Here is a 23,046-nt window from a genome sequence, read left to right on the forward strand (position 1 = left end):
GATTTTTGTGTCCAAGCAACTATGTTTTATTTGTTCAACCTTTAACCCCAGTCATGCTCTTCATCTTTGAACACTGCTCTCCTCCAATCTTTCTCAGGACACTGATAATTAACTTGGTTAACTCACACTAACTATAATTCTGCTTCTCAACACAAAGACATGCAGCTGAAGGAACAGAGGAATTCATTTCTATCATGGGGTTAGAGGCACTTTCAGTAATTGTTTATAATCTGTATCATTTTATGGGGAAACATAACTGGAGGAATCAAAATGCCCAAGTTTGTTCATTTTTAAGCACTAATATATCTTTCAATAGCAGCGTATGCTGTGTGACAGAATACATTCATGATGAACTTCACCTGAAGATCAATGGTATCCACCAAAATCCTTTCATTGATGTAACTGCCCTTTGTTTCAAGCATAGTTGCACCATCTCAGGTGCATCTAAGTTATTTTTCAGCATATTTTACAGTATCATCAGAAAGTGCTCAGACAAAAAGTATTATAGAATCACAAAATACAATCACAGAATGGCCTGGGATGGAAGAGACCTTGAAGATCATCTAGTTCCAAATGCCCTGCTGTGGGCAGGGGCACCTTCCACTAGAGAGGCGAAAAGTGAAGGCTTATCCATCCTTTGCTTTTTTTAGTATCTCGAAACTCATATGCCTCTAAATGCCCCAGCAACACAGAAACTGTACTCACCATATTCCCAGCTGACTTATTTTTGTGTGTGCTCCTGATCTAAGCTCTGTAGCTTAAACAATTCTTTACAACTATCAAGAATCAGAATAAACATTCTGCCTTGTTGGTGGGCTGTTTGTGAAACCCCCAGTACTTTCCTTCTGGAAGAAAATCACTTATGTAAGAGAAAGCTGCTACCAAGCTTGTCAGATGTCAGTAACTGCTAGAAATGTGTGGCGTTTAATTCAGGCAATCTGTCACCATGACTGAATGAAAAGTCACTCCCTCCAACACTATAAACTCAAGAGGCAGAGATGTTCTGCTGTGGATAAATTGCCTTGCTACTAATGGCTTAGTCCTGGCATTCAAGGCAGGATAACGTAAGCATCAGGCTTGAGGCTGGAGTCACTTTGGCCACTGTAGGGACATTTCTGAGAGGAATGGGCAAAGCATTCACATTAATCATATCTCAAAAACCTTTCTATTGCCCTTTCTAACACCAGGTGGGTGCTCAAGGCATGTGAGTGTGCTGAAATACTCACAGCTTTTCTGCTGTACAGCAGTGCTCTGAAACATAAGCAATAATGCCAGACTTCTGGATTTATTTTTTTAAGAGAACATTAACTTCCAATCAATATGCCCTTTAAATGTTCTTTCCTTGGGACTCTCAGCCGTTACCTTCTTTGACTCTGCAAGGGAACCCTGATTAAAAGCACTTTGTGGAAGAAGCTCACAGACTGCAGTTCTCCATCTAGTAAACTTTACGAAGAAAAATATTGGCAACATCTTTGCTTTCACCACTTTCATATGAAAAACTACTCATTGTTTTAATTATTTCTAAATGGCTAAAAAATAGTGACTCCTTTTAAATTGAAATAATTTTGCCATGAAAGCCTGAGCCTACTTCTGAGAATAGTTATTCTTTCAGGTATCCAAACCAGCTTAAGAATGAAAGTCCAATTTTAAAACTGATTTTAGGAGCCCAAAAATACAAATAGGCACATGGTCACTTTTATTCTATATGGCCTAAAATAAGAAGCATGTCATCAAATGATGTTTAAGTGTTTGAAAGGGAGGTGTCTAATCAAAGTTGGACATCTAGGCTCCCTCTGGAATTGGCAGTGAAGGTACCTCCAAAGGTTACATCCTCCTACCTGCTGAAGAACAGGCTGAATCAACTCCTCGAAATGTCTTTTCTTGAACAGCATGAGAAATTCTTGATGGCTCCTTCTAAAACAAAAGAGGAATCTCCTTCCTAACATCTTCATGTCAAGATCTGCTTCTGAAGAGCATTTTCAGGAACTGCATCTCTAGGAACTGAAAAGTTTTCTGTAAGGCAAACGAAATGTCCAGTTCTTGTTGTGAGGTTAAATTATTCCCCAAGCACTTTGAAATTTCAGGTGCATTTCAAAATCCGTCTGTGGGTTCTTTTAGCATTATTTTTTAGATTAGATCTCTTCTAGAAGTGAAATAAATTGTGGACTAATGGGGCAATTGTTACTTATCTTTGAATGTTGCCACATCACCCTGTGGACTGGAGGTTTGTCTGCAGGGCAAGGTGTTACTTAAGGAAGTTTTGCCATTCACTTTAGCCAAGCCACATTAATCTCCTCCCAAACCAGTTTGTTAACAAACTTAGAATCTAAAACAAGACGAAAACAACAAAAGAGACATACCAGAGGAATCAGAAAATAAATGGTCTGCTGTTTATTGTGAGTCTAAATGACTGCAGAAAGATGACTTCTCTAAAATTCAAAATGCCCACTGCATAAGACTTTTACCACTGGATCAAGACACTTCTGTGTGCTGTAAAAAAATGTTTTAAATTATGTAAGCTTGCAATAAACAGCATAAGGAAAAAGAAAGACCATTTTCTTTTCAGTGTACCTTTTTTAACACTTCCAGTATTTCTCCAGTGTAACACTTTTTTTCCCTCTAATTTTTTGAGCTCTGGTTTAAAGAGAAAACATAAATGAAGCAGGAATTCATTCATTTGGGATACCCAAAATGGAGCTACCTGTGTAGACTATGATTAATGCAGTGATTATGTAGACAAAGGTATGATCTGCAGTTTGTAAAAGCTCCTGAGGGGATTGTTGCATTCGCTAGATTTATTAAGCTTGAGAAATCTCTTCTACCTCAAAGGGGCACAGGAAAATTGTAATTTAAACTACTTTCAAGGTGAAATAATATTAGGCTTTCCAACAGTGTAGCTTAATTAACATTTAAGATTCTCCTAATTATATCACACTGTCCTTAAAGCAAAGCTTGCCAAGCCTACAGGAGGAACTGTCGAATGGCTGGAGAGACACCCTGCCAGAGTGGGAGCAATGAATTCAGTTCCTGTATTCCCCGTGCTGCTTCTTTTTTCCTTGTGGCAACGCTCCAAGGGAAAAGGGAGACTTGATGTTTTGCCTGTCCCTCTCGGCCTCCTCATCCTCATCGTATCTTTCATCCTCATCTTCATCTTCGGCTTCGCTGTTCTGGGGGCTGGAATGCTGAGAGACAGAAGGTGATGGTGGCACTGAGGAAGGCCTGGGGTACCTGAAACCTTCCGTCTGGCAGAGAGAGAGACAAGTTGGACATGTTAACACGGTGTTCCCCAATTGGTTGTGCACAGAAATTTAAGGCTATCAACACTTCAAAGGGAACAGGGATGCTCTGCACTCTGAAATTAAGCTCCCTTAAACCCAAATCCCCTCAGTCCTCCTCTGTCAGTGAGTACAGGCTTGTATGGCACAGATATTTAGCCTATGCCATAAATAATATGCTGCCCTTCCAGCACTGCTTTTTGCAAGATATGACAAACTTAATTGAGCCTTAAAACCATTGGCACAACTCAAAATCCTTCTGTACTCTATAGTCAGAATATGCTCACTGAAATTCAGTCAGGATTCAGTCTGAAATTTCCAAACAGCTTTCTAGTTGTAATATCAGTATCTGCTAAACCAGAACAAACCAAGGGGTTTAGGTCTGAGTCTCCTTTCTCCTTCTTATTAAAAGAAAAAAAAGAGTTGCTCTCTGGAGGTTTGGTTTCAAATAACATTGCTCTTACAGTGGTTCTGAACAGCCTCCCTTCTCCAATTGGTGCTAACACATACTAGGCAAGAACTGCTTGAAGGTCTGCCTTTAAACTGACCCCTTGCAGTTCCAGAAAACATACCATGTTTAGATGAAGGCAATGCTTTGCCTCACATTCCTTAGAACATCCTTGCCTTTTCTCTTTGCTTTGTCCAGAACGTCCCCATGACATTTATCAGAAGTAACATTAGAAGCTGCCACTCTTAAAAGAGGAATTTCAAGGGCCAGTCCCTTGAAATCATCTGAAGAGCTGTTCCTTTATCACTCCTGACTGGAGACTGGGTCTGTAATTAACTGTGAGTTCCTATTTTCCTTCAGTTAACCCAAAACTTGCTCATTCTCTTCTCCCTCTTTCTGCCAAACACACACACACACATGCTTTCTCTCCCTCCTTGTAAGGCAGTTAAAATGAACTCAAAAGCAGATTTTACCTTTGGTGGAGCACTTGGGTCCATCTCAAATTTATCTGGGAATGTTCTGCTAAGGGCCAGGTGTCGGGCATGCATGTAATACTGCAACACAAAAGAGAAGCCTTTACAAGTCAAGGAAGTCTTGGGTAGATTTAAGCAGGGGGGAAAAAGAACATAAAATGAGTATCTTCTAGAAGATGATGCTGAACAAAGTCTAAACATCTGTTCAGCTAAGCAGAGTCCAGCTGATACTGCTGCCTGTAATGAACACACTGTTGTGAAGGAGTGAGCCATCCATGTTAGATTCACAGCAAAAAAAGCCTGGAACAGAAGCTGAATAAGGTTCCTGTAAGACTAAGATGTATTAAGATGGAAACTAGGACTTGTCTTGGTCAGTGTAGTTCTTACTGAGGGACAGGTATTCTTTATCCCTCAAGACAGAACTGGCTCTCTTTTAACCAGGAAAATTGACATCTTTCAGTGTGCACATAAACCTTGGACTCATCCTTGCACAGGAAGCACATGTAACAGTTACAGAAAAATAATATTTATGAGTGTATTGATGCCTGGCTTTCAAGAATTTGGCAAAAATATTTATAGATCCACTATACTCCTGAGTTTGCAGCACATACACAGAACAAATAGCTGGTTGTATCAGGGCCTCATGCTGTGTGGAACCACATAAACACTAAGGTTCTCATACACAGATATCAAAGCAGGAAAAGGTCCAAAAGAGTTACAAAACTGATATGTGTCCATCCACTTCTTTACTTCTGTGGCCTTGGGAATACTGCTTTCCTGCTGTCTTCTTAGCAGGTGGTCCTGCAGTGCTTTCTGTGCCAAACTAAAAACACTACTTTGCCTTTTAAGGCACAGAGGTGGTTTAGGAGTGTTGAGGAGTCTCAGGGTCCAGAAGCATCTTAAGAAGAAAGGGTAGGATTTTTGGAAGTGCCCACATGACTCTGGAGCACAATTCCTACTCAGTGTATGTGCTGCCAGTGTCACCAGATTTTTACATTGTCTTTAGCACCAGGAAGAGCTTGGTGTGACTGGCTGCTGCTCTAACCTATTCACTCAAGTCACATCTCTCCTTGCCACTGGAGCATGGAAGCACTACACTGGAATGTCAGGGCAGGCTTTGCCTTTAAGACCTTTGGGAGGTGCTTTTGAGAACAGGGCTGTCTCACAGAATCACAGGATGTGCTGAGTTGGAAGGGACCCACAAGGATCATTGAGTCCAACTCTCAGCCCTGCACAGGACCATCCCCAGAGTCACACCCTGTGCCCCAGAGGATCAGCCAAACCCTCCTGGAGCTCTGGCAGCCTTGGGGCTTTGCCCACTGCCCTGGGGATCCTGGTCAGTGCCCAACCAGCCTCTGGGGGAAGAAACTTTTCCTGAGATCCAACCTGACCCTGCCCTGACACAGCTCCAGCCATTCCGTGGGTGCTGTCCCTGGTCCCCCCAGAGCAGAGCTCAGTCCCTCCCCTCCTCTGCCCCTGCCCAGGAAGTCCTTGCACTTCAGCACAATGAGAAGATTGTTGATCAGACCATGAGTCTGGAATTTTTAACACTTGTGTTACACAGTTTCACACACCCTGCCGAGGTATCTCCAGTCCAGGAGGTCCGAGAGTCTCTCGGTTCGGTTCCTCTGGATGATCCTCTGGCGAAGGGACTGCTGACAAAATCCATACAGGAACTGGGTCAGCTGGTTGCACGACTCGTCCGGGGAGCGGAACCTCCTGTCCACTATGTAGATACCTGAGGGACACAGAAAAGGTGGGCATGAGTGGAATTGAAAATGGGATCTGACCTCTCACATTTCCAACCCACCTTCTTCCACAGAGTCTTATAAGCATCACATGCATTATACACTCCTTTTAATGTTAAAACACAGCTACAACTGTATAACATTTGTTACTATTCTGATGGAATGGAAAGCTGAAGAGAACTATTCTTTTTCATTTTCATTTTCTTTACCTGAAATTCAGCAAATGCTTCGAAACTCAGAGGCTTTGTTGTTGCTGTGTAAGTATGTCCAAAAGGATTTGAGTTTCTGGATAAAGATACATCATTTTTTATCTCCCATGATTTTTAAAATACTGACTGATCAAAAAAACCCCCACATAATCCAGTGTTTTCCTAGTTTGCTGTAGAATTTTTAAGTGTGGATGGTCAGAACCAGCCCGTAGGAGAGAGATTGTGATTTCTGTAGAAATACAAGTGTTTCCATAGAGACACTGAACTCACATACATCAGTCAAGAGACAATTCTGGCAGAGAGGGCAGAGGTAAGCTTTGCCTCTACGCAGTTTGTTAAGATTAATACTTTATTTTTGGCACCTTCCTTACACCAGGGTGTTAGGAAGAAGATGGTACTAGACCTCAGCTATCTTTCACTGCTCCTTTTGAAGGGCTCAGAGTGTTATAGAGCAACCGAAGGCATTAAAGGGAAATGCTGGGAGACTCTACACCAGTATGAGCAGTGGGGAGTTTGGAAGGATAAAGACAAAAGGTTAAACGCAGACAAAAGAGAAAAAACCTGGAAAGGGTTTGGATAAATACAAAAGCTGGAAAGGCTAGTTCAACATAACAAGATATTGAAAGCTGTAATAATGAACTCCATTGCATTAGTGAAAGCACCAAATTGAGGAGTGAAAACATGTTGTGCTTTTTGCTTCCCTAACTCAGAGGGGATGATTTGATATGGGGTTACAAAAATTTTACCGTAAGCTGCTGGGTCAGAAACATGTTCCTGCATGAAACAGCCAAATCCAGAGAGGTTTGTAGTCACACTGGGAATGCCCATCACAGTACATTCAGCTGCCAAAAGAAACAGACAAAAAATGTTTCAGGGCTAAAAACTTCGAGAGGTTTCACCTTGAGAGAGAAAATAAAAGGAAAACTAAACAGGCAGAAAGAAGATCCCATAACACTAGAGCTGTCCTGAAAATATCAAGTGAAAACTACAATGCTTTGTTGTGGATTCGGAGAAAAAGTTAAAAAAAAGAAAGGAAGAAAAAGAAATTTTAAATACAACATTTCACACTGTGTTTGCAAAAATATCTCTGAGTTTCTCAGCAGTTAAAATGAAAACTTTCTGGGAGTGCAGTGTTGAAACAGAGAACCCCCGTATACAGCCTGGATTGGTTGACTTTTCAATTGAAGCCTGGTGTACCCCTATTAGTTCTTCACAAATCTTTACAAAGCTGATTCTCTTCGGACCAGGATCATATTAAACTTTGGTTTTGATACTCACTGTTTGTAAACTGGTCCCTGTAGCAAGAAAAAAACCCCAACCAACAAACCCCACCACTAACTCAGGACTGCATTCACAGTAGATGCGGAGCTAATTTTATAAAATCAGAAAACATATGCATATTTTGTAGCTATTTCTTCATAACTGTGAGTAAGGATAACTGTTCCCTCAGATTTAAAAGAGTTTTTGCAGAAGTTAAGCCTAACGTAAGCCAGCACACAGATCAAGTAAACACTCCAGCCTTTGAAGTGCAGAAAGACGTCTATGGAGCCTTCATTGATATGACAATAAAACATGTCTATAAAAGACTTATAAACCTACCTTAAAAAAAAAAATCACTTTTTCTTTCTGGGAGATTTAAATGGGTATCAGCAAAGAGAATTGCCTTTGCATTAGTAAAGGAAAGAGAACAACTCTTTTGGCTAGTGTAAACCACAGTTTTCCTCAAAACTGCCAAGGAGCAGTTTGACTTTTGTGTCCAGGTCAGAAATCATCCCTGGCTGTCACTTGTACTTAATACCTTAGCTGAGATTAGAACAGGACAAGAAATTGCTGGCATGCAAGAGGGCTATCTTGGAAATGAATAGCTCTCTTACTTGGAGAGAGCAAGTTCTGGAGAATGACAGAACTTGCAGAATTTCTATTCTGATTCATTGGCTTAAAACAAATGTTCTTGTGAGGGGTACCCCAACTTCAGATGCATATCAAGACTACAGAAAGTATTTTGGAGGACATGAAAAACATGGACATGCAGGCTTTGATCTTCACAGGTACTCAAGTTCATAGTTTGCACTGATTTAGTCAGGTGTTCAATGCCTTTTTTGAATGGGGGTCAGATTTCAAGTCAGAATCTATATGCTCCCTGTATTTTTAGAAATTTCCACTTAATTTCATGAGATTCAATATCACTGTGTGTATTTGTGGTAAATAATTTAGCTATGGTGTCACACAATTCTCTCAAACTTAACTCTTATCTTGAATTAAACCCACTGAACTGGGTCAGCTCATAGCATCAGATTTCTTGCCCTGCTTTTTTCAACAGTTACATTCCCATAAATCTTCTTTTAAAATCCTGGAATCAAGTTAATAATTAAGCTATAGAAATTATTTCTTGCTCTAAATTCACAGTAAACAAAGGAGTACATGTTAGTATTGGAAAGGGTGCAGTGCAAGGACAAATGTGAGTAGCTGTCAGTCAGTGGATGACACTTTATACCACCCAGCCCCCAAATTTTTCCAGCAGTAAGACCTTTGCACTGTAGAGAAAATGGAGCCTCAAGAGTTTTTGCAGCCCTCCAGAGGAAACTGGCTGCAAAGTTATTCTACATCAACAGAATGGGTGTCCATCTTTCTGTACTAGTTAAGGGTACAGGTTGCCTACCTGGAGTGTAACCCCAGGGCTCGTAGTAAGATGGGAATACACCGAGGTTGCAGCCTCTGACAAACTCCTCATAGTCCAGGGGCAGCAACGGGCTTGTTGAAGAAAGAAACTCTGGATGTAGGATCACCTGGATATTCAAAACTTGCATTAGAGGTAAAAGAAAACTATCATGGGTACATGTTAATTATCAATAAGCTTAAGCAATTTATTCACTCTGTTCTTTTCTTAAGTATCCGGACAACACCTCCTCTGACCATTCATCTGTTATCTAATCCACTTCTCACACTAAAATGTATCCTGCCTGTGTGCATTCTTGTCCTGGAAATAGTATTGATAATGAAACCTTTTTTTCTGGAAAGGAGAACATTTAACATTTCAGCTTTATTATTCTTACCCAGAAAGACCATGTGCATACAGAGTTATGCCTAAAGCTGTGGCATTTAGCAAGACCATATGGGTTGTCTTGGTCTAGTGTATTAAGGGAGAGTATTTACAAGGGTCTGGAGGGACAGGACAAGGGTGAATGGCTTCAAACTGACAGAGAGGAGGTGTAGATTAGATATTAAGAATAAATTCTTCGCTGTGAGAGTGGGGAGGCCCTGGCACAGGTTACCCAGAGAAGCTGTGGCTGCCCCATCCCTAGAAGTGTCCAAGGCCAGGTTGGATGGGACTCTGAGCAACCTGGGACAGTGGAAGGTGTCCCTGCCCATGGCAGGGGGGCTGGAATGAGATGATCTTTAAGGTCCCTTCCAACCTAAACCGTTCAGCAATTCTGTGATTTGGGATGTCTTGTTAAGAAGAGGCCTCAGGCAGATAAAAAGCACTCGTGAGCTACACAGCACACACTGAAATAAAGGAATGTTTCCCATAGTTGACAGATCTCTCCCAAGAACGGAGAGAATTTTGGAACCAGACATATTATAGTCCTATCACCACACTCCTGTGCCTAGGTCAACTAATCTTGCTGAAAGACAAAGCTAATTAACCTAGGCTGATGTCCCACTCTCAGGACTAAAGCTAATTTGTCTGCATGACTCTGCAGGGCTTTGGGGTCACTGCCCCATTTCCACTGGCAGGCAGAGAAGTGCCTTGTATGATCTGTCCAGTCAGCTTTGGGAGGAAAAAGTGTGCAGGAACGGTTTGAACTTCCCTGGGCTTATTTCCCTGCATAAACTGCAGCCATCCCTCCATGTCAAGGCTATGCTTTTACCCTTTCTTAATAATATAATCACGCTACTCACTTGAGTAAATAAATGAAGGTACTCAGCCAGTAAACGGGCTGTAGGTTCATTTTGCAAGTTTATTTGAACCCAATGATTCCACTGGCATTGCTGAGGGTATTTTTCATACGCCAGCTGTGTCTGGGTGGATATGTCACACACCTCTCAAAATTACTTTCCATTTGAAGCTTTTTTTGTCCATGACATTCAGCTCATTAAGAACATTAAGAATTAAGCCTGTTCATGCAGCAGGTAATTTTCCAGTGGTAACAACAGTTTTCTACAAACTTGACATATGCAAGAGAACCAAGTCTGCTGAGAATCAGGAAGAGGTGTCTGCAGTGTTATGTACTATCTGCTTTCTAATTTTCAAGCAGTTGTCTAGTTCTAGTTCTGGGGATTTTTTTACAACATTTATATACAGTGCATCTTTCCACCCTGTTTTTGTTACATCTAGTACATTATTACCATGTTATGATCCCAGAATTCATTGGAGACACACACTTAGCAGAGGATATGTTAAGCCAAGGAGAAGCAACTAGGAAGTTGGGGAAAATATTTACTGTTATTGTCATGGGTTTAAAGAGGCAAAACACTGAGAACAGGTGATATGTCATTGTCAGAGATACTAGGGATATGACTTTTAAAAGAAGGTTTGGAAGAAGAATAATTTGCAATTTTAGGTTCTACTTGGACTAGACAGACGTTGAGACAGTTAACAGAAAGACTGCCAGACCAAAAAAAAACTTTGGGAGAACTCGTAAGAGCAGACGCTGATCATTTCTGTGGTTTGACAAGGTAAACATGGAAATAAGGAAAGGATTTATTTACATACATTTAGTTTCAACCAAAACAAGAATTATTTCTGCTAGGGATTGAAGCCCTGGTTATTTTCTACAGCAAATGCTGAGTATCAGGGGGCTGTTCTTAAGAGATGAGTCAATACTCCAGAAGCTTCTGTGCTCAAACTTTGGACCTCTAGTTTTAAGCAAATTAATCTGTGACAGAGTTTTACATCCAGGTGCAAACAACCTGGATTTCAGGAGTAGAAACTCTTCACTCCGTACAGGAAGCAGACTGATCCAGACTGGGACTGTTCAAAGAAATTCCATTTTACATCTAAAATTAAAAGGACAGGCTGTACCTTCACTCTGTCTGTGCGGTTGTTGAAGAGGCCGATGCGCCGGATGGTGTTGAGGATTGGGTCGTTGCCGTCATCAATCATGTTGTGGGTGGTCACTGGAGGCAGACAGTGTCTCTAAAGACAGAAGAAGAAATCCATAAGCCAGACAAAACTCTTGGCAAACAGTTCTGTCACCATTTTCTGTAACAGTTGTGTTCCCGTTTTCTAAGGTTAGTGGAAGACTGGGAGATTTTGTCATTGATGTGACATTTGCATTTTAAGGTAAGAAAGAATGATCACATAATGTTGTCTTCCATATAATTAAGGCCATAAATGAGACCATAAAATCTGGATTTGCTTCATTTACCTCCAAATACACGTATTTGTACTAACCTTTAGAAAGGTCTACTGTTTAACTTCGAAGGGTTTTAGTCAATATATTGTATCTCCTTAAGAGTTTGATTTTACCTATTTAATAGATCCAGGCTTCAAGAACAACAAAATATTTACATTTACTGCAGAAGAAAAGAATTAGGAATTTTGATGTCCTGCATGTGATCCATGAATTTCCCAAAAGAATTAGTTTAGGTCATACTGGCATTAAAAATAGCCACAGTTGATCTTTAAATGTTACCAGTGAGAGGTATATTTGCTGAAAACATCTTCCCAATGCACACATATCATTATATGTCACACACAACCCCTGTATATCATCACATTTATCATCTGTACTAGATATTTCTGTAATTAATACATTTTCTGACCTCAGTTGAATAGATGGCTCTTTTCATAATGGTTATATCATCTCGGTCAAGAATCTTGTTCAAGTCTGGAATTTCTCCTCTGCAAAATCAACACAAAGCCTGTTTTACCAAATGATTTGTTAACAGGATAAAGAAAACAAAGAAACAGCAAACAAGGTCTGATATCAACATGAATCTTTACTTTTTATTTTTTCATGGCCCTTCTATATCCCCTATATTTTGTTCTCCCATACACTTGCTGACTTGTCAATTAGCTTTCAAAAAAGCTAAGCAATTCTTTTTTTTTTCCTCTGTTTTTCAGACACAGCTTGTCTTTGCTGAAGTTCCAGTCATGTCATTTATGCTTTGGGTCATTCACTTCCAATTGTCTTTTGAAACTACTAAACCACTAATAAATATTACTTTATGCTTTTTTAAGCTGAGGTAGCTCATTTTTGACACTGAATAAGCCTTTATATCACCTAGACATCCCAAATATCTCTTAAGACTCTTTACACCACGAGATGCTAATGTGTTTATTTTTTTCCACTGTGATTTGTGATTTGCTGTATCTGGTCCCACATCCTTCCTATGGATGTCAAAATTTCCTCCACAAAGAGTAGAAGCACAGAAGCACCACAGGTAAACCACCTGAATATGTAGCTCTGCAAGGCAGAGCAAAGTAACCTACACACTCACTTTAGCAGGGCATTGTAGAGCTTCTTTCCAAACTTTTCTTTCACAAACTGGGCAGTGTCCCTAGGAAGATAAATAAATACATGTATAAAACAGGAGAATCCAGGACAAAGCATAAAAGAGATTCCTGCTGTGGGAAATTAAACTGTGCTCTGATCAGTGGGCCACGTTTCCATGTCAACTATGAAAAAGAGACCATATATATGACTCTACATACTGAAACACGATCATTAATATTGGACATTAATCAAGACTGAGAGATCTCCAATTTAACGAATAAAAAGATACAAGGAATTTTAAAAGAAGCTTCCTCTTTCTGCCTTATTTCCCAACTCAAAGATTTTTGAAAACAAGTGTTAGACTGAAAGGCAGTTGGTCATAATTAGTTTGCAAAACAAAAAAAACTCCCTAAAAAGCTTGGGCCAAGTTTTAAGCTAATAATAAAGCCTGTGCTAGACAAATGTTTTATTTTTAACTAAGAAAGAACTCCAGTGAACCACTGCTCTAAGTGCAAAGAGTAAGTTATACTGCCCCTAGTTGAAATAACTTGAAAACAGAACTGCAAGTTCTGTTGTCAAAACAGCAAAAGCACTCTGAATTTGAGTAAAATACCCACTTCCTGGAACTTTTTCTGCCTTTCTGATTTCTGTGTATACTTTGGGCTAAGACAAAGCTTGTTAAGTGAAATCCTGAGTTGCTCTCTCCCAAATCACATAGGCACAATAGTTGATGAGTTAATTTTGGGTGAGTTGTAAAGCAGCTAAATGTCAAACCACACTGATCCAAATCCCATCAAACTTGTTCCCCCCATGACCATATTTTCTTAGTCTCATGCCATGCACGATATCCAAAACCTAACCCAGATGGGATAGACTGCTTTTGCAGAAGTAGAGGAATTTTATATCCCAGATCAGCCATCGTCTACTCCTTTATAAGTGCCAACCTCTTCTGGTATTTCATTTCTGTGGCATCCTTAAAATCATCTAATGCTACTATGTAATACTGTAGTCAGGTGATTTTATCCTGGAGCTCCAGATTATGACCATGATAATGCTGCATATGATGATGCAGAGGGTCTTTTGCTTTTCATGGAGCACAGTGGGAAGGATAGCTGGAAGCAGCAGATTTTTGCATGATTTTACATTGTAGTTTTACCTTTACTGTTACCAATGTGCCTTGCACTGCTGAGTACCAGAGAAATAACCATGTACTAGAGATACAACACTCTGCATATTTCATGTAATTTAAACTTTCCTAACACCTATACATTATTTATTTAATGTGTATCTGTTGTATTATATTCGAACTTCACATACTGTATATCAAAGACAAAGTACAGGCCAAAATACTCGTTGCAAGCACGGCTGTTTCTCACTGCACTCATATTCCTTCAATTCCTGTGTAGTTCTCATTAGAAACTCTGGTAACTTATGTTATCCCACTTCAACTATCTAGATTTTAAGCTGGTTGCACAGATCCTCCCCACATCCTCACAGGGTGACAGTCCATTTCAGAGCATCATTCCTTTCACCCATCTTAGGTCCTTCCAGAAGTGACACGGGATGAAACATCCTTTGGACTGAACTGTCCCTCTCCACTGGCAGTGAACGCAGCTCAAGTTCAGACACATTATTTTTGGGAAGCCAGAGATGGGCAATTATTTCCAACCTCCACATTTGTGGTACCTGTTTCCAGAGTGGTAACCAGCCAGAATGTTCCCTGTAAGTCCCAAGAAGTTACTGTGTGATGACTCCAGAGATAATCTAGAGAGCAGAGACATTTCTCATATCTGCCTTCTCTCCCAGATACGGCAAAAGCCAAATTACTTCAATGACCCCTGTTAAACTATTTCTGTCACTGTTTTTGTGGAGGTTTAGTATCTGTTAGTTGTCAAATTCAACTTTATTACAGATACCCAGGAACTGAGCCAGAGATCATCTGCTGGAGGCAGTTAACGAGATAACAACAAAATCAGTATCTTTCTCTTACACAGTGCCTTTCGTCTACAGATCTCTAAACCAGACTTCTATCATTTTATAAATACAGAATTGGCATCACAAACACCTTAAACACAGTGAGACACAGGCATAAAAGCAGGCCTTGTGGGGTTTAGTCCCTCAGTTTTAAGACCAGCTTCCTTACTTCTGCAGCAGAGTTTAACCGCTGTAGCCCCCTGATAAGGTGCCGGTTCCCATTCCCCTGCTCAGAGATTTAATCTGTAAAGATGTTGAGTGCAATGGCATTTTTCACCTTTGCTTTTTAAACAAAATCCATCCCCGATAACCCACCACTGATTTTCCTTATGAATTCAAAGCTTCAGTTTTTGCCACATTGCTTAGTTCAGAAGTACCTCACAATATTTGCCTTTCCCTACATAAAATCACACAGCAGCTAAAGTGAGGTGAAGAAGTCTGCTCCTGCTTTGCTTTTCCCTTTTTTGCTTTTGCTTTTGGGAAGTTGTAAAATTAAAACTTTTAAACTGAGAAGGCCTGTGACAATTTTCCCTTTATAGTTATAAGCCTCACTGCCTATTTTAGGCTGTACACAAAATTACAGACAATTATTATCAACTGTTATTCTGCTGCATCAGACAGCATGATTTCCATACTTCTACATAAAAGGGAATGTGTAATTAATTTCTTTTTCCTACAGAGAAGCTTTCTGTGATAGATTAGCAGTGAGTCCTTATTTTGTGGGAACTCTATGGCACATTTGAAGGGAATACCAGGAACAGTCAAAATACGTCAAGAATAGTGGATTTTCTGGAACATTTGACTTTGTTGCTGCAAAGCAAATACTACTTGCTAATGTGTTACAAAGAATGGCAAGGGAAGTTTACTAAGTAAAGAACTACGGACACAAAAAAAAAAAGGAGAAATATTTACCCTTATTTCTTTTTCTCATCTCTTTCATCCCTGAAATACATTCTAGTTACCCACAACCCTCAATTTTAGCAGAGCAAAAAGAAAGGGCATAATTCTTCAGCTGAAACTTTTGCATGTGTCCTGAATTCACTGTATCAAGCCCTTGGAGAGAATGGGAATTACCAGAGTTGCTTCCTGACTGCTTGTCCTTTCAAGGTTTCCACGTTGAAATTGTTTGTCTTTGCTGGCATGATGAAGAACACAACAACTGTAACATCAGTCTTATGGACCTACATGACAAAAAAAATGGAGAGGAATAAATTAAAAAGAAAAATAAAATCTCACTACAAAGTGTCACAGCCAACTTTAGGAATTAGTCACAGGAAAATCCAATGCACTTGGGCTGCCCAGGAAGGCTCTGACCTCTTAACTCTCCCTTTTTGTCATGTCAGAGATACAGCTCAGGATAATACAGGTAAAACATTTGTCACACAGTTTCAGTTTGGGCAATACACACCTTCCTGACCTCTCATGGTTTAGAGGCCATGGCTGAGGACGTAGAAATAAACTTAAAATAAAGAAAAATTAAAATCCTACACACATTTTCTCACCTGACACAATCTATTTGGTCTAAAAGGAGTGAGCAAAGGATTTTTTGTATGAATGAGGTTTTACTCCTGTCAGCAACTGTTTAAAGAAAAGCTAAGGGTGAACCCTGTTCAGAGCAGTAAGTATTAAATTATTTTGGGTTGCCTCTATTTTAAATTTTAGACACACAGACTTGCTGTTAGCAGGCCCTCTCTGACTGAGGTACAGGGAAATGCAGAGTGGAAAATAACCTACAGGAGTCACCTGTCATGTTAAGGTTCTTCCCTTCCCTCTCCTCAAGGCAGGTTCAGAGTCCATCATGTGATCTGAGTGTGTATCAACACTCTGTGCCAACATTAATATATTACCTCCAAAATGTCAGTAAGGTTCTCAAGGAGCAAAATAAAATAAAAATAAAATAAAAATAAAATAAAATAAAAATAAAAAATAAAATAAAATAAAATAAAATAAAATAAAATAAAATAAAATAAAATAAAATAAAATAAAATAAAATAAAATAAAATAAAATAAAATAAAATAATTGCACCCAATTCTATGTATTTTTTAGGGCCAGGCACACCACTACAATTTGCTTCAGAAGCAGCAGCATTTCCAGCCTCAGAAGTAGTACAAGTATGCTGCTATTCCCAATGGAATTACCCCTTGAAACAACTACAGGGCAATAATTACACTTGAAAATGATGAACACTTGAAAGAATTACAGAGCTGTTCTTTGAACAGCTAATCAGATGCTGGCATCCAAACTGGACCTGTAATGCAGTGAAGTCAGGTTCAGCTTATGGGAGAAGCTACAGCACAGAGTTTAATGATTCTATGATATAAATAATTAGCTACAACAAGAGATTGTTGCAGTGGTTGCTCAAGCAATTCTTTCCCTCTTATCACACGAGACTTTGTGCACTATCAGCTTTCAGAGCTGTTTAAATGCCATTAACAGGTAGTTGATGTTGCCCTGCAATGCCAAACAACCGACTTTTGTTGTGGAAGAAATGCTTGAGTTATGTGAGGCTGTGTGAGTGAATCGATGAAGGATTTGCAGAAAGTCCACAGGCTCTAATGGTGTATTAACAGAAGGTGGTGGTAGAACAAGTGTTCTTAGGGCTTTGAAAATCGATATTTTTTTTCAGCCCTGCTGATAACACAGTGTCATTATTTTATCCAGATTTTCCACATCATTTAAATGATAAGAGTACATAAGAGAGAGTCTGGCACAACAGCCAATTGATCCTGGCTAGATGACTGAAAACTGGTTAGTCCTACTTTTTCTGTCTATAATTTTAAATATATCAATGGTTAGGACAGATATGGAGACATTTTCAACAATCTCATTGTGAATGGTAAGTTCTCTGATCTTTGATCAGAACAAGGCCTAGCTCTTCTCTTCCTTAAATTAAAAAGAAATTAATTTAAAAAATATTTTTAAATATTTTTATTACATTAAAAATATTTTTAATTTATTTAAAATTTAAAAATAAAAATAAATTTTGAAATTATTTTTAAAAATTAAAAGTACTCCATAAAAGCATTTAGAAACATTGCACTCATTTTATACCTGAGGAAACAGAAGCATGGAGAACTGAGTTCCACTTCCCCAGGCTAGTTCACCAGCCCGCTGCCACAGCGGGAATTTTCATACAAGATTCCCATCCAGTGTGGTAACAGTAGATTCAAAATATCATTATCAGGTCCCAGTGAATTAAGCAATTTGCTTAAAAAGATATTTTTAAAAGGTATCATCAAAGGATTACTTTTATTTCCCTTCTAATATGTAAACCTTCAGGGCAAACTCTTGAATAGCATTTTCATTATTTCTCTCTAAAAATAAGGGAGGTGACCATGGATTACCTTCTAGAATTATGTAACCAATTATTTTTAATTTGTCTGAGATCATTATATACTCTGAGGATTCAGACAAAGAGCTTTGTGGAAACTGTAAGCATCCCACAATTACTTTCCCATAAACCAGAGTTTATAGGAATTCTTGCAGGTGACTTCCACAGTATGGTAATTTGAGTATAAGCTCTATGTTATCAACAGCTGCACAAGTTTTCTTACCCTTAGCAAAAAGTTCAGTCTTGATAAGGCTTCTAGAAACATATCAGCTCCTTTGTTGGAAAACTCGTATCTCCCAGCAATGAAGAAAAACAAGGTCTTCTCAAGATCGAAGTCAAGGTGGCTGAAGGCAAATAAACAAACAGACAAGAACAAAGTATTTCCCTAGATATAATCAAGCAAAGCACACAACAGCTTTCTATTCTGGAGGCATTTATTATCCCAAAAACGTAAAGAAAGTGAGGCTTTTCTGCTGTTCTTTAAATTGACGGCCTTAATCTGGCAAACTGCATCTTGCGTAAATAATGAAACAATCAGGATCCGCTCTCTGATATCACAGTCTGTTAAGTAGAGTTAGAACTGGTGTCTAAAATTCCTTTAGCTTCTGACTGAGAAATCCCAGACAGATATTTGAATAAGTTGGTAACATTTCAGCTCCTCTATGAAGTACTCATTAGTCTTCCTGCTTCGGTTCTTGCTTTAAATAGCGTCGGACAACGGTTGCTAATTTTTGAAAAGTAAAAGCATACCCATAGAAATGACCTCGAATGAACTCTTGGATCCTAGCCTTGTACATGGAATGCAAATTCTGAAACTCATGCATTGCTGAAAATTTCTTAACGTTCAAGCCATTTGGGGTGACAACATCTGGAAAAGCAGAGAAAAGGCAGAGGTAGACATCTTCAGAGTCAGAGAAATCTTTCAGGAAAGAACCAATGTGTCTCCCAGCTGTCAGTATGTGAACAGGTTATGGATTATGCTATTTCTGGAGAGGGAACAGCATTGCCTGGCACAACAGTCTCCACCAGCTTATTCCACAAAGCTCCTGCACGTGGCATGTTGGCATTAAAGTGGCTTTCACCTTTGCTCAACACTAGACAGACCCTGCCCTTTTGTCCTGTCAAGACTCCAGTAATGTTTCCATTTAGCTGTGTTTGTTGTGCAATATGCCCTTTATCTCTTGATTCTTGCTATCACTGTTGCCTGCTCTATCACTAGAGATTGAAAGCTCTTGAAAGCATAAACTGCACAGGACTATGCCCTTGTTTACTGCATGGCACAAGAGATATCCATTCTATCAAGACTTCTGAGGGTTTATCAGAAAAGGAAGAATATAGGAAACCTTTTTAAAAAAGACCTTCCTTGAGTAATCTGTTGGATTTCTCCTAAAAATAGCCACAGAATAATATGCTTTACACATTTATAGCTGCTCTCCTCCAAGACTCTATAGCATTTGTCCATTTCCAGCATTTTAAAAGTAGAGTTATAGGATATCCAGAGGATAGACATAGCTTGCTTCAAACAACACTGAAGTTTAGTCCCTCTTCACCTTCCTGGTAGATCACAGCAGCTATTTAAAGGCTTGCCCTAAATCTAGTTGAAATAAATGGAAAGAATGCCACTTTCTTTTCTTTGAGTTGGTTTATGAAAGCCATGTATGGAAATGAAAGGGGAGGTCAGTTCCTTATTTCAAAGTAACACAACTGCCTTAAACAGAGCTACACTAATTTATGATACCAGAGATCCTTCAAATACAAAGAATCTTCAAAGAAGCAAAAAGCACTGACTATTAGAGGGCACAGTGGTGCCAATTCCAACCTTGTTCTCCTGAAGGGGTCATCAGGTGTCTGGTCATCACAACCATTAACTGGAGTAATTTTAAAAGTTCTGTGCAGCATCCAAAGGACCTTCAGTAAGATACTATCATTCCCTGCAACACATGGTTCACGCAAACCAAACAGCACCTCCTTTGATCCCAGTGCTCATGGGTAACTCCTCCCATACATCAGGGTTACTGATGGGAACACAGTCTGTTCCTTGCCACTGATACAGGTCCTGAACACCACTTTTGCTGTGATTTTTCAGTCACAGATGCCTGACATTCAGGGTTTCCCATCCTTTCCCCCATTAGTAGAAGTTTACATGTCTAGCATTAAACATCTGGCCTGATATAAAAGTCTCCTACTTCTGGAGAGACTCATGGAGACTTCTTTAAAACACCTGTGGTTCTTCTGGTTAATCCCCTATCAAGATGATCTTAAAGTAAGTACAATCAATTCTCCATATGCTATCCACTATACTTGCCTGACATTTTTCATGCAGATGCCACAGCCATTTTTAATTACTTCTTTGAAATTTAAAGTCTACTTCAGCAACATATGTGTTTTCCTGACAGGTAAGTGATCTCTGACTAAACCTCATCTTGTAAAGGCTTCTGAAACACTCAAGGTTAAACAGCAGTAGATAAAAATTCAACCTTTATTAGCAACTATGAAATACCCAAAATTTTGATGGGTCTGTCTTGGAATACCACATTTAGAACTAAACACCAGGAAATCTTTACTTGCTAGGTACTTAAGATTTGGTTCTCCATGAAAAAAAAAGGACAGTCTTGGTGGGCCTGACAAGAAAACTTGTGCTTTTTCCTTCTCCTGTCCAGCACTTAAAAGTTCTCTGACCAAAGACCTCCGTGGCCTCATATGAGTGGGGAGGCTACAGAGCAGAAACATCCTCCCTTGCCTTTACCAACCACATACCTCCTCTTTCCTCTGCCCTGCTCTTTGTCCAGTGTGGAACAACAGGCTCCTGCAGGACATAGTTTTGAGAATACAACCATTTCAAACTCTTCCCAGTAAACTAAAAATGCCTGACTGGGCATTTCTGGCCAGTTTCTATCCACTCTCTCGCACTTATTTTTATTTTTCAGGGAGTCTTGATCCCTCTCAGCCACCAGCAGCAGCCTGTGCATAACCTGCTCTCACGTTCTCTGATTTAACTGAAGGTTCATTTACCCCTTCATCAGGATAATCCATATCTTAGTTAAGGTTTTGAGGTGCAGAACAAACTTTGTGGCCCAAAGCACCCACTTCACTATTTCTGCTCAACAAACTAACATTTTGAACCTGCGTAAGGCAATGTGCCCTCACCCTGGGGAAGAAGTGATAAAAAAGAGCTTTGTCTCTATGCCAAGTGTATTCTTGTTGTTTAATGAATTAATGACATTTTTGTTCAAAAAATTGTGCCAAGAAGGTCAAATCAGAATGTTTTGACTTCTGTATTTATAGGAAAGAAACTGGCATTAATTTAAGTAATATTGGCACAGTAGGATGTTTTCTGCTGATAAGTCACTAACATTCAGGGTTGACTCATACTTTTTTCAGTTTTCTTCTATGATTTTGATCAAATATATACAGGTAGGAAGCCTAGCTCTAGACCTCAACTGATACCTAAGTCTCTTGGAATTTTGATTCAAAGTCTTCTCTATTGCCAGTGAGAAAAATGTTTCATACCTGAATGAAAACATTAGAAATCCTGTAATATCAGCTTTCAAATCACAGGAATGTAACTTATGATCACGGACAGAATCTTGCTTGATACTTCAAAGAAAACAGGTTCAATATCAGAGACTCAAACTTTTGACAAATATGATTTGATAAAATATTGATTAAATAATAACAAGCAGTCATTCTGCCAGGTTTAGGCTGGCAAATGGGCTTTTGTCCTGGTGCAAACTTTCCCTATGCAATCAGGTTCACAAATTTTAAAGGGACTTTTCCAAGTGATAAGATTTACAATTTGAATTATAATCCAAGTTTAATGTTAAAGAGAAGTAGCAGAGACAGCTCTACTTGGCACATTTCTCAGCTATTTTTAGCTAACAATGTGGTTACAAAGTTTATCTCTCAATAAATGCAAATAAAACTTAATTGTGCCAATTCTTCATCCCCCTTTTAAAAGTTAATTTTTAAAGTGGGTTGAGAAACATACACATACTTTCAGCTTTCAAGTTCCTCTTCAGAATTCAAGCTCAATGAAGGATTGCTGAACTTTCCAAACAGCCAATGTGGATTTCAAAACTTCAGAGAGAATAAATAGTATGAGAATAGACTCCTACACAGTTTATTTGTGGTCCAGGATTCAAAGAAACTAGCAAAGTACTTATTCCCATCAAAACATACTTTCCACTTATAGCTGACTCCTAGGATTTGGGACGGCAATTCCTATTGAATTTCTATCTAGCTCTGTCAATATGAAGCATGATATGCGTCAGTAATTTTTTAACCCCAATATTAAACATATTTACTTGGTTTCTTCAAAGTTGCAAGAATAATCACAAAAAGCTCAGGCCTGTGAATGTCTGTGCATGGAATTTTCTTCAGCTTCAGCTGATGTTTTATCTGTGAGCAGTCTGCAGATTTTCTCTCCCAAATTAAACTGGATTCAGACTCATTTCAGTCTCCTAAAATCCCAAAACATAAACTATGATTTTCAAGGGCAGCTGTTGTGAGGAGAAGCCTCATCCCAATATAAAACAGCTTCAGAAGTCTGATTTTCAGAGACTGAGTGCTCTGCACTTTGTAAAAATCAAGACCTTTCAGAGATATCCCAATTCAAATGACTGAACACTTAAGTGACTTTTAAGAAGATATGGCTGTCATGTTTAAAATTAAGTTTAAAATAATCTAAGTTCATCATCCTGTTGACAGTTAGTCAGGAATGAGGCAAAGGATTCAATGAACATCTCTTTTGTTCTGATTCATGAACCACGATGTGGCTTGAACCATTGAAGTTAACAAAGATAACAATCCCAAACTATAATTAGCACTGCAAATCACCTAAAAAATCTGAAAAAAAAAGTAAGAAAATAAAGTCTTTTGAGTATTGCTTAGCTTAAAATAACCAAAGTGTGAACACACCTGCTTAAATAGTCTCCAAAATCGTTGTGCAGTTTTCCCCTCATGATGCTTACCTGCACATGGAGTGTTGGACTGACTTAAAGAGAGCTTTAATGACACATCACACTGGGATCATCACCTTGCTCAAACTTCATGCATGGAACACAAAAAGGTTTTGAAATTTCATATTTTATCAGGCCAATACAATGGGGAAAACCAGACAAACTGTTGGGTACAAACTCGACTATTTT

At 39.1% G+C, this 23,046-nt stretch overlaps 1 protein-coding gene across 2 annotated transcripts in view; it reads right to left on the minus strand.

The window, feature by feature from the left end:
* Positions 1-2,367: 2,367 nt before the first annotated feature.
* GYS2 (glycogen synthase 2) overlaps positions 2,368-23,046 on the minus strand; it is a 41,686-nt gene continuing 21,007 nt past the window's right edge. For both annotated transcript variants that reach the window (XM_032687989.1, XM_032687988.1), the window contains 11 exons: positions 18,650-18,767; positions 18,123-18,243; positions 15,642-15,748; positions 12,598-12,657; positions 11,920-11,998; positions 11,177-11,290; positions 8,813-8,939; positions 6,900-6,995; positions 5,771-5,934; positions 4,197-4,277; positions 2,368-3,242 (listed from right to left, as the gene is read on the minus strand). In XM_032687989.1, the coding sequence (XP_032543880.1) occupies positions 3,021-3,242; positions 4,197-4,277; positions 5,771-5,934; positions 6,900-6,995; positions 8,813-8,939; positions 11,177-11,290; positions 11,920-11,998; positions 12,598-12,657; positions 15,642-15,748; positions 18,123-18,243; positions 18,650-18,767 (1,289 nt within the window). In that variant the 3' untranslated portion in view covers positions 2,368-3,020. The remainder of the gene's footprint in view (positions 3,243-4,196; positions 4,278-5,770; positions 5,935-6,899; positions 6,996-8,812; positions 8,940-11,176; positions 11,291-11,919; positions 11,999-12,597; positions 12,658-15,641; positions 15,749-18,122; positions 18,244-18,649; positions 18,768-23,046) is intronic.

This window comes from Chiroxiphia lanceolata, chromosome 5, assembly GCF_009829145.1.
Source record: "Chiroxiphia lanceolata isolate bChiLan1 chromosome 5, bChiLan1.pri, whole genome shotgun sequence".
NCBI classification, from domain to species: Eukaryota; Metazoa; Chordata; class Aves; order Passeriformes; family Pipridae; genus Chiroxiphia; species Chiroxiphia lanceolata.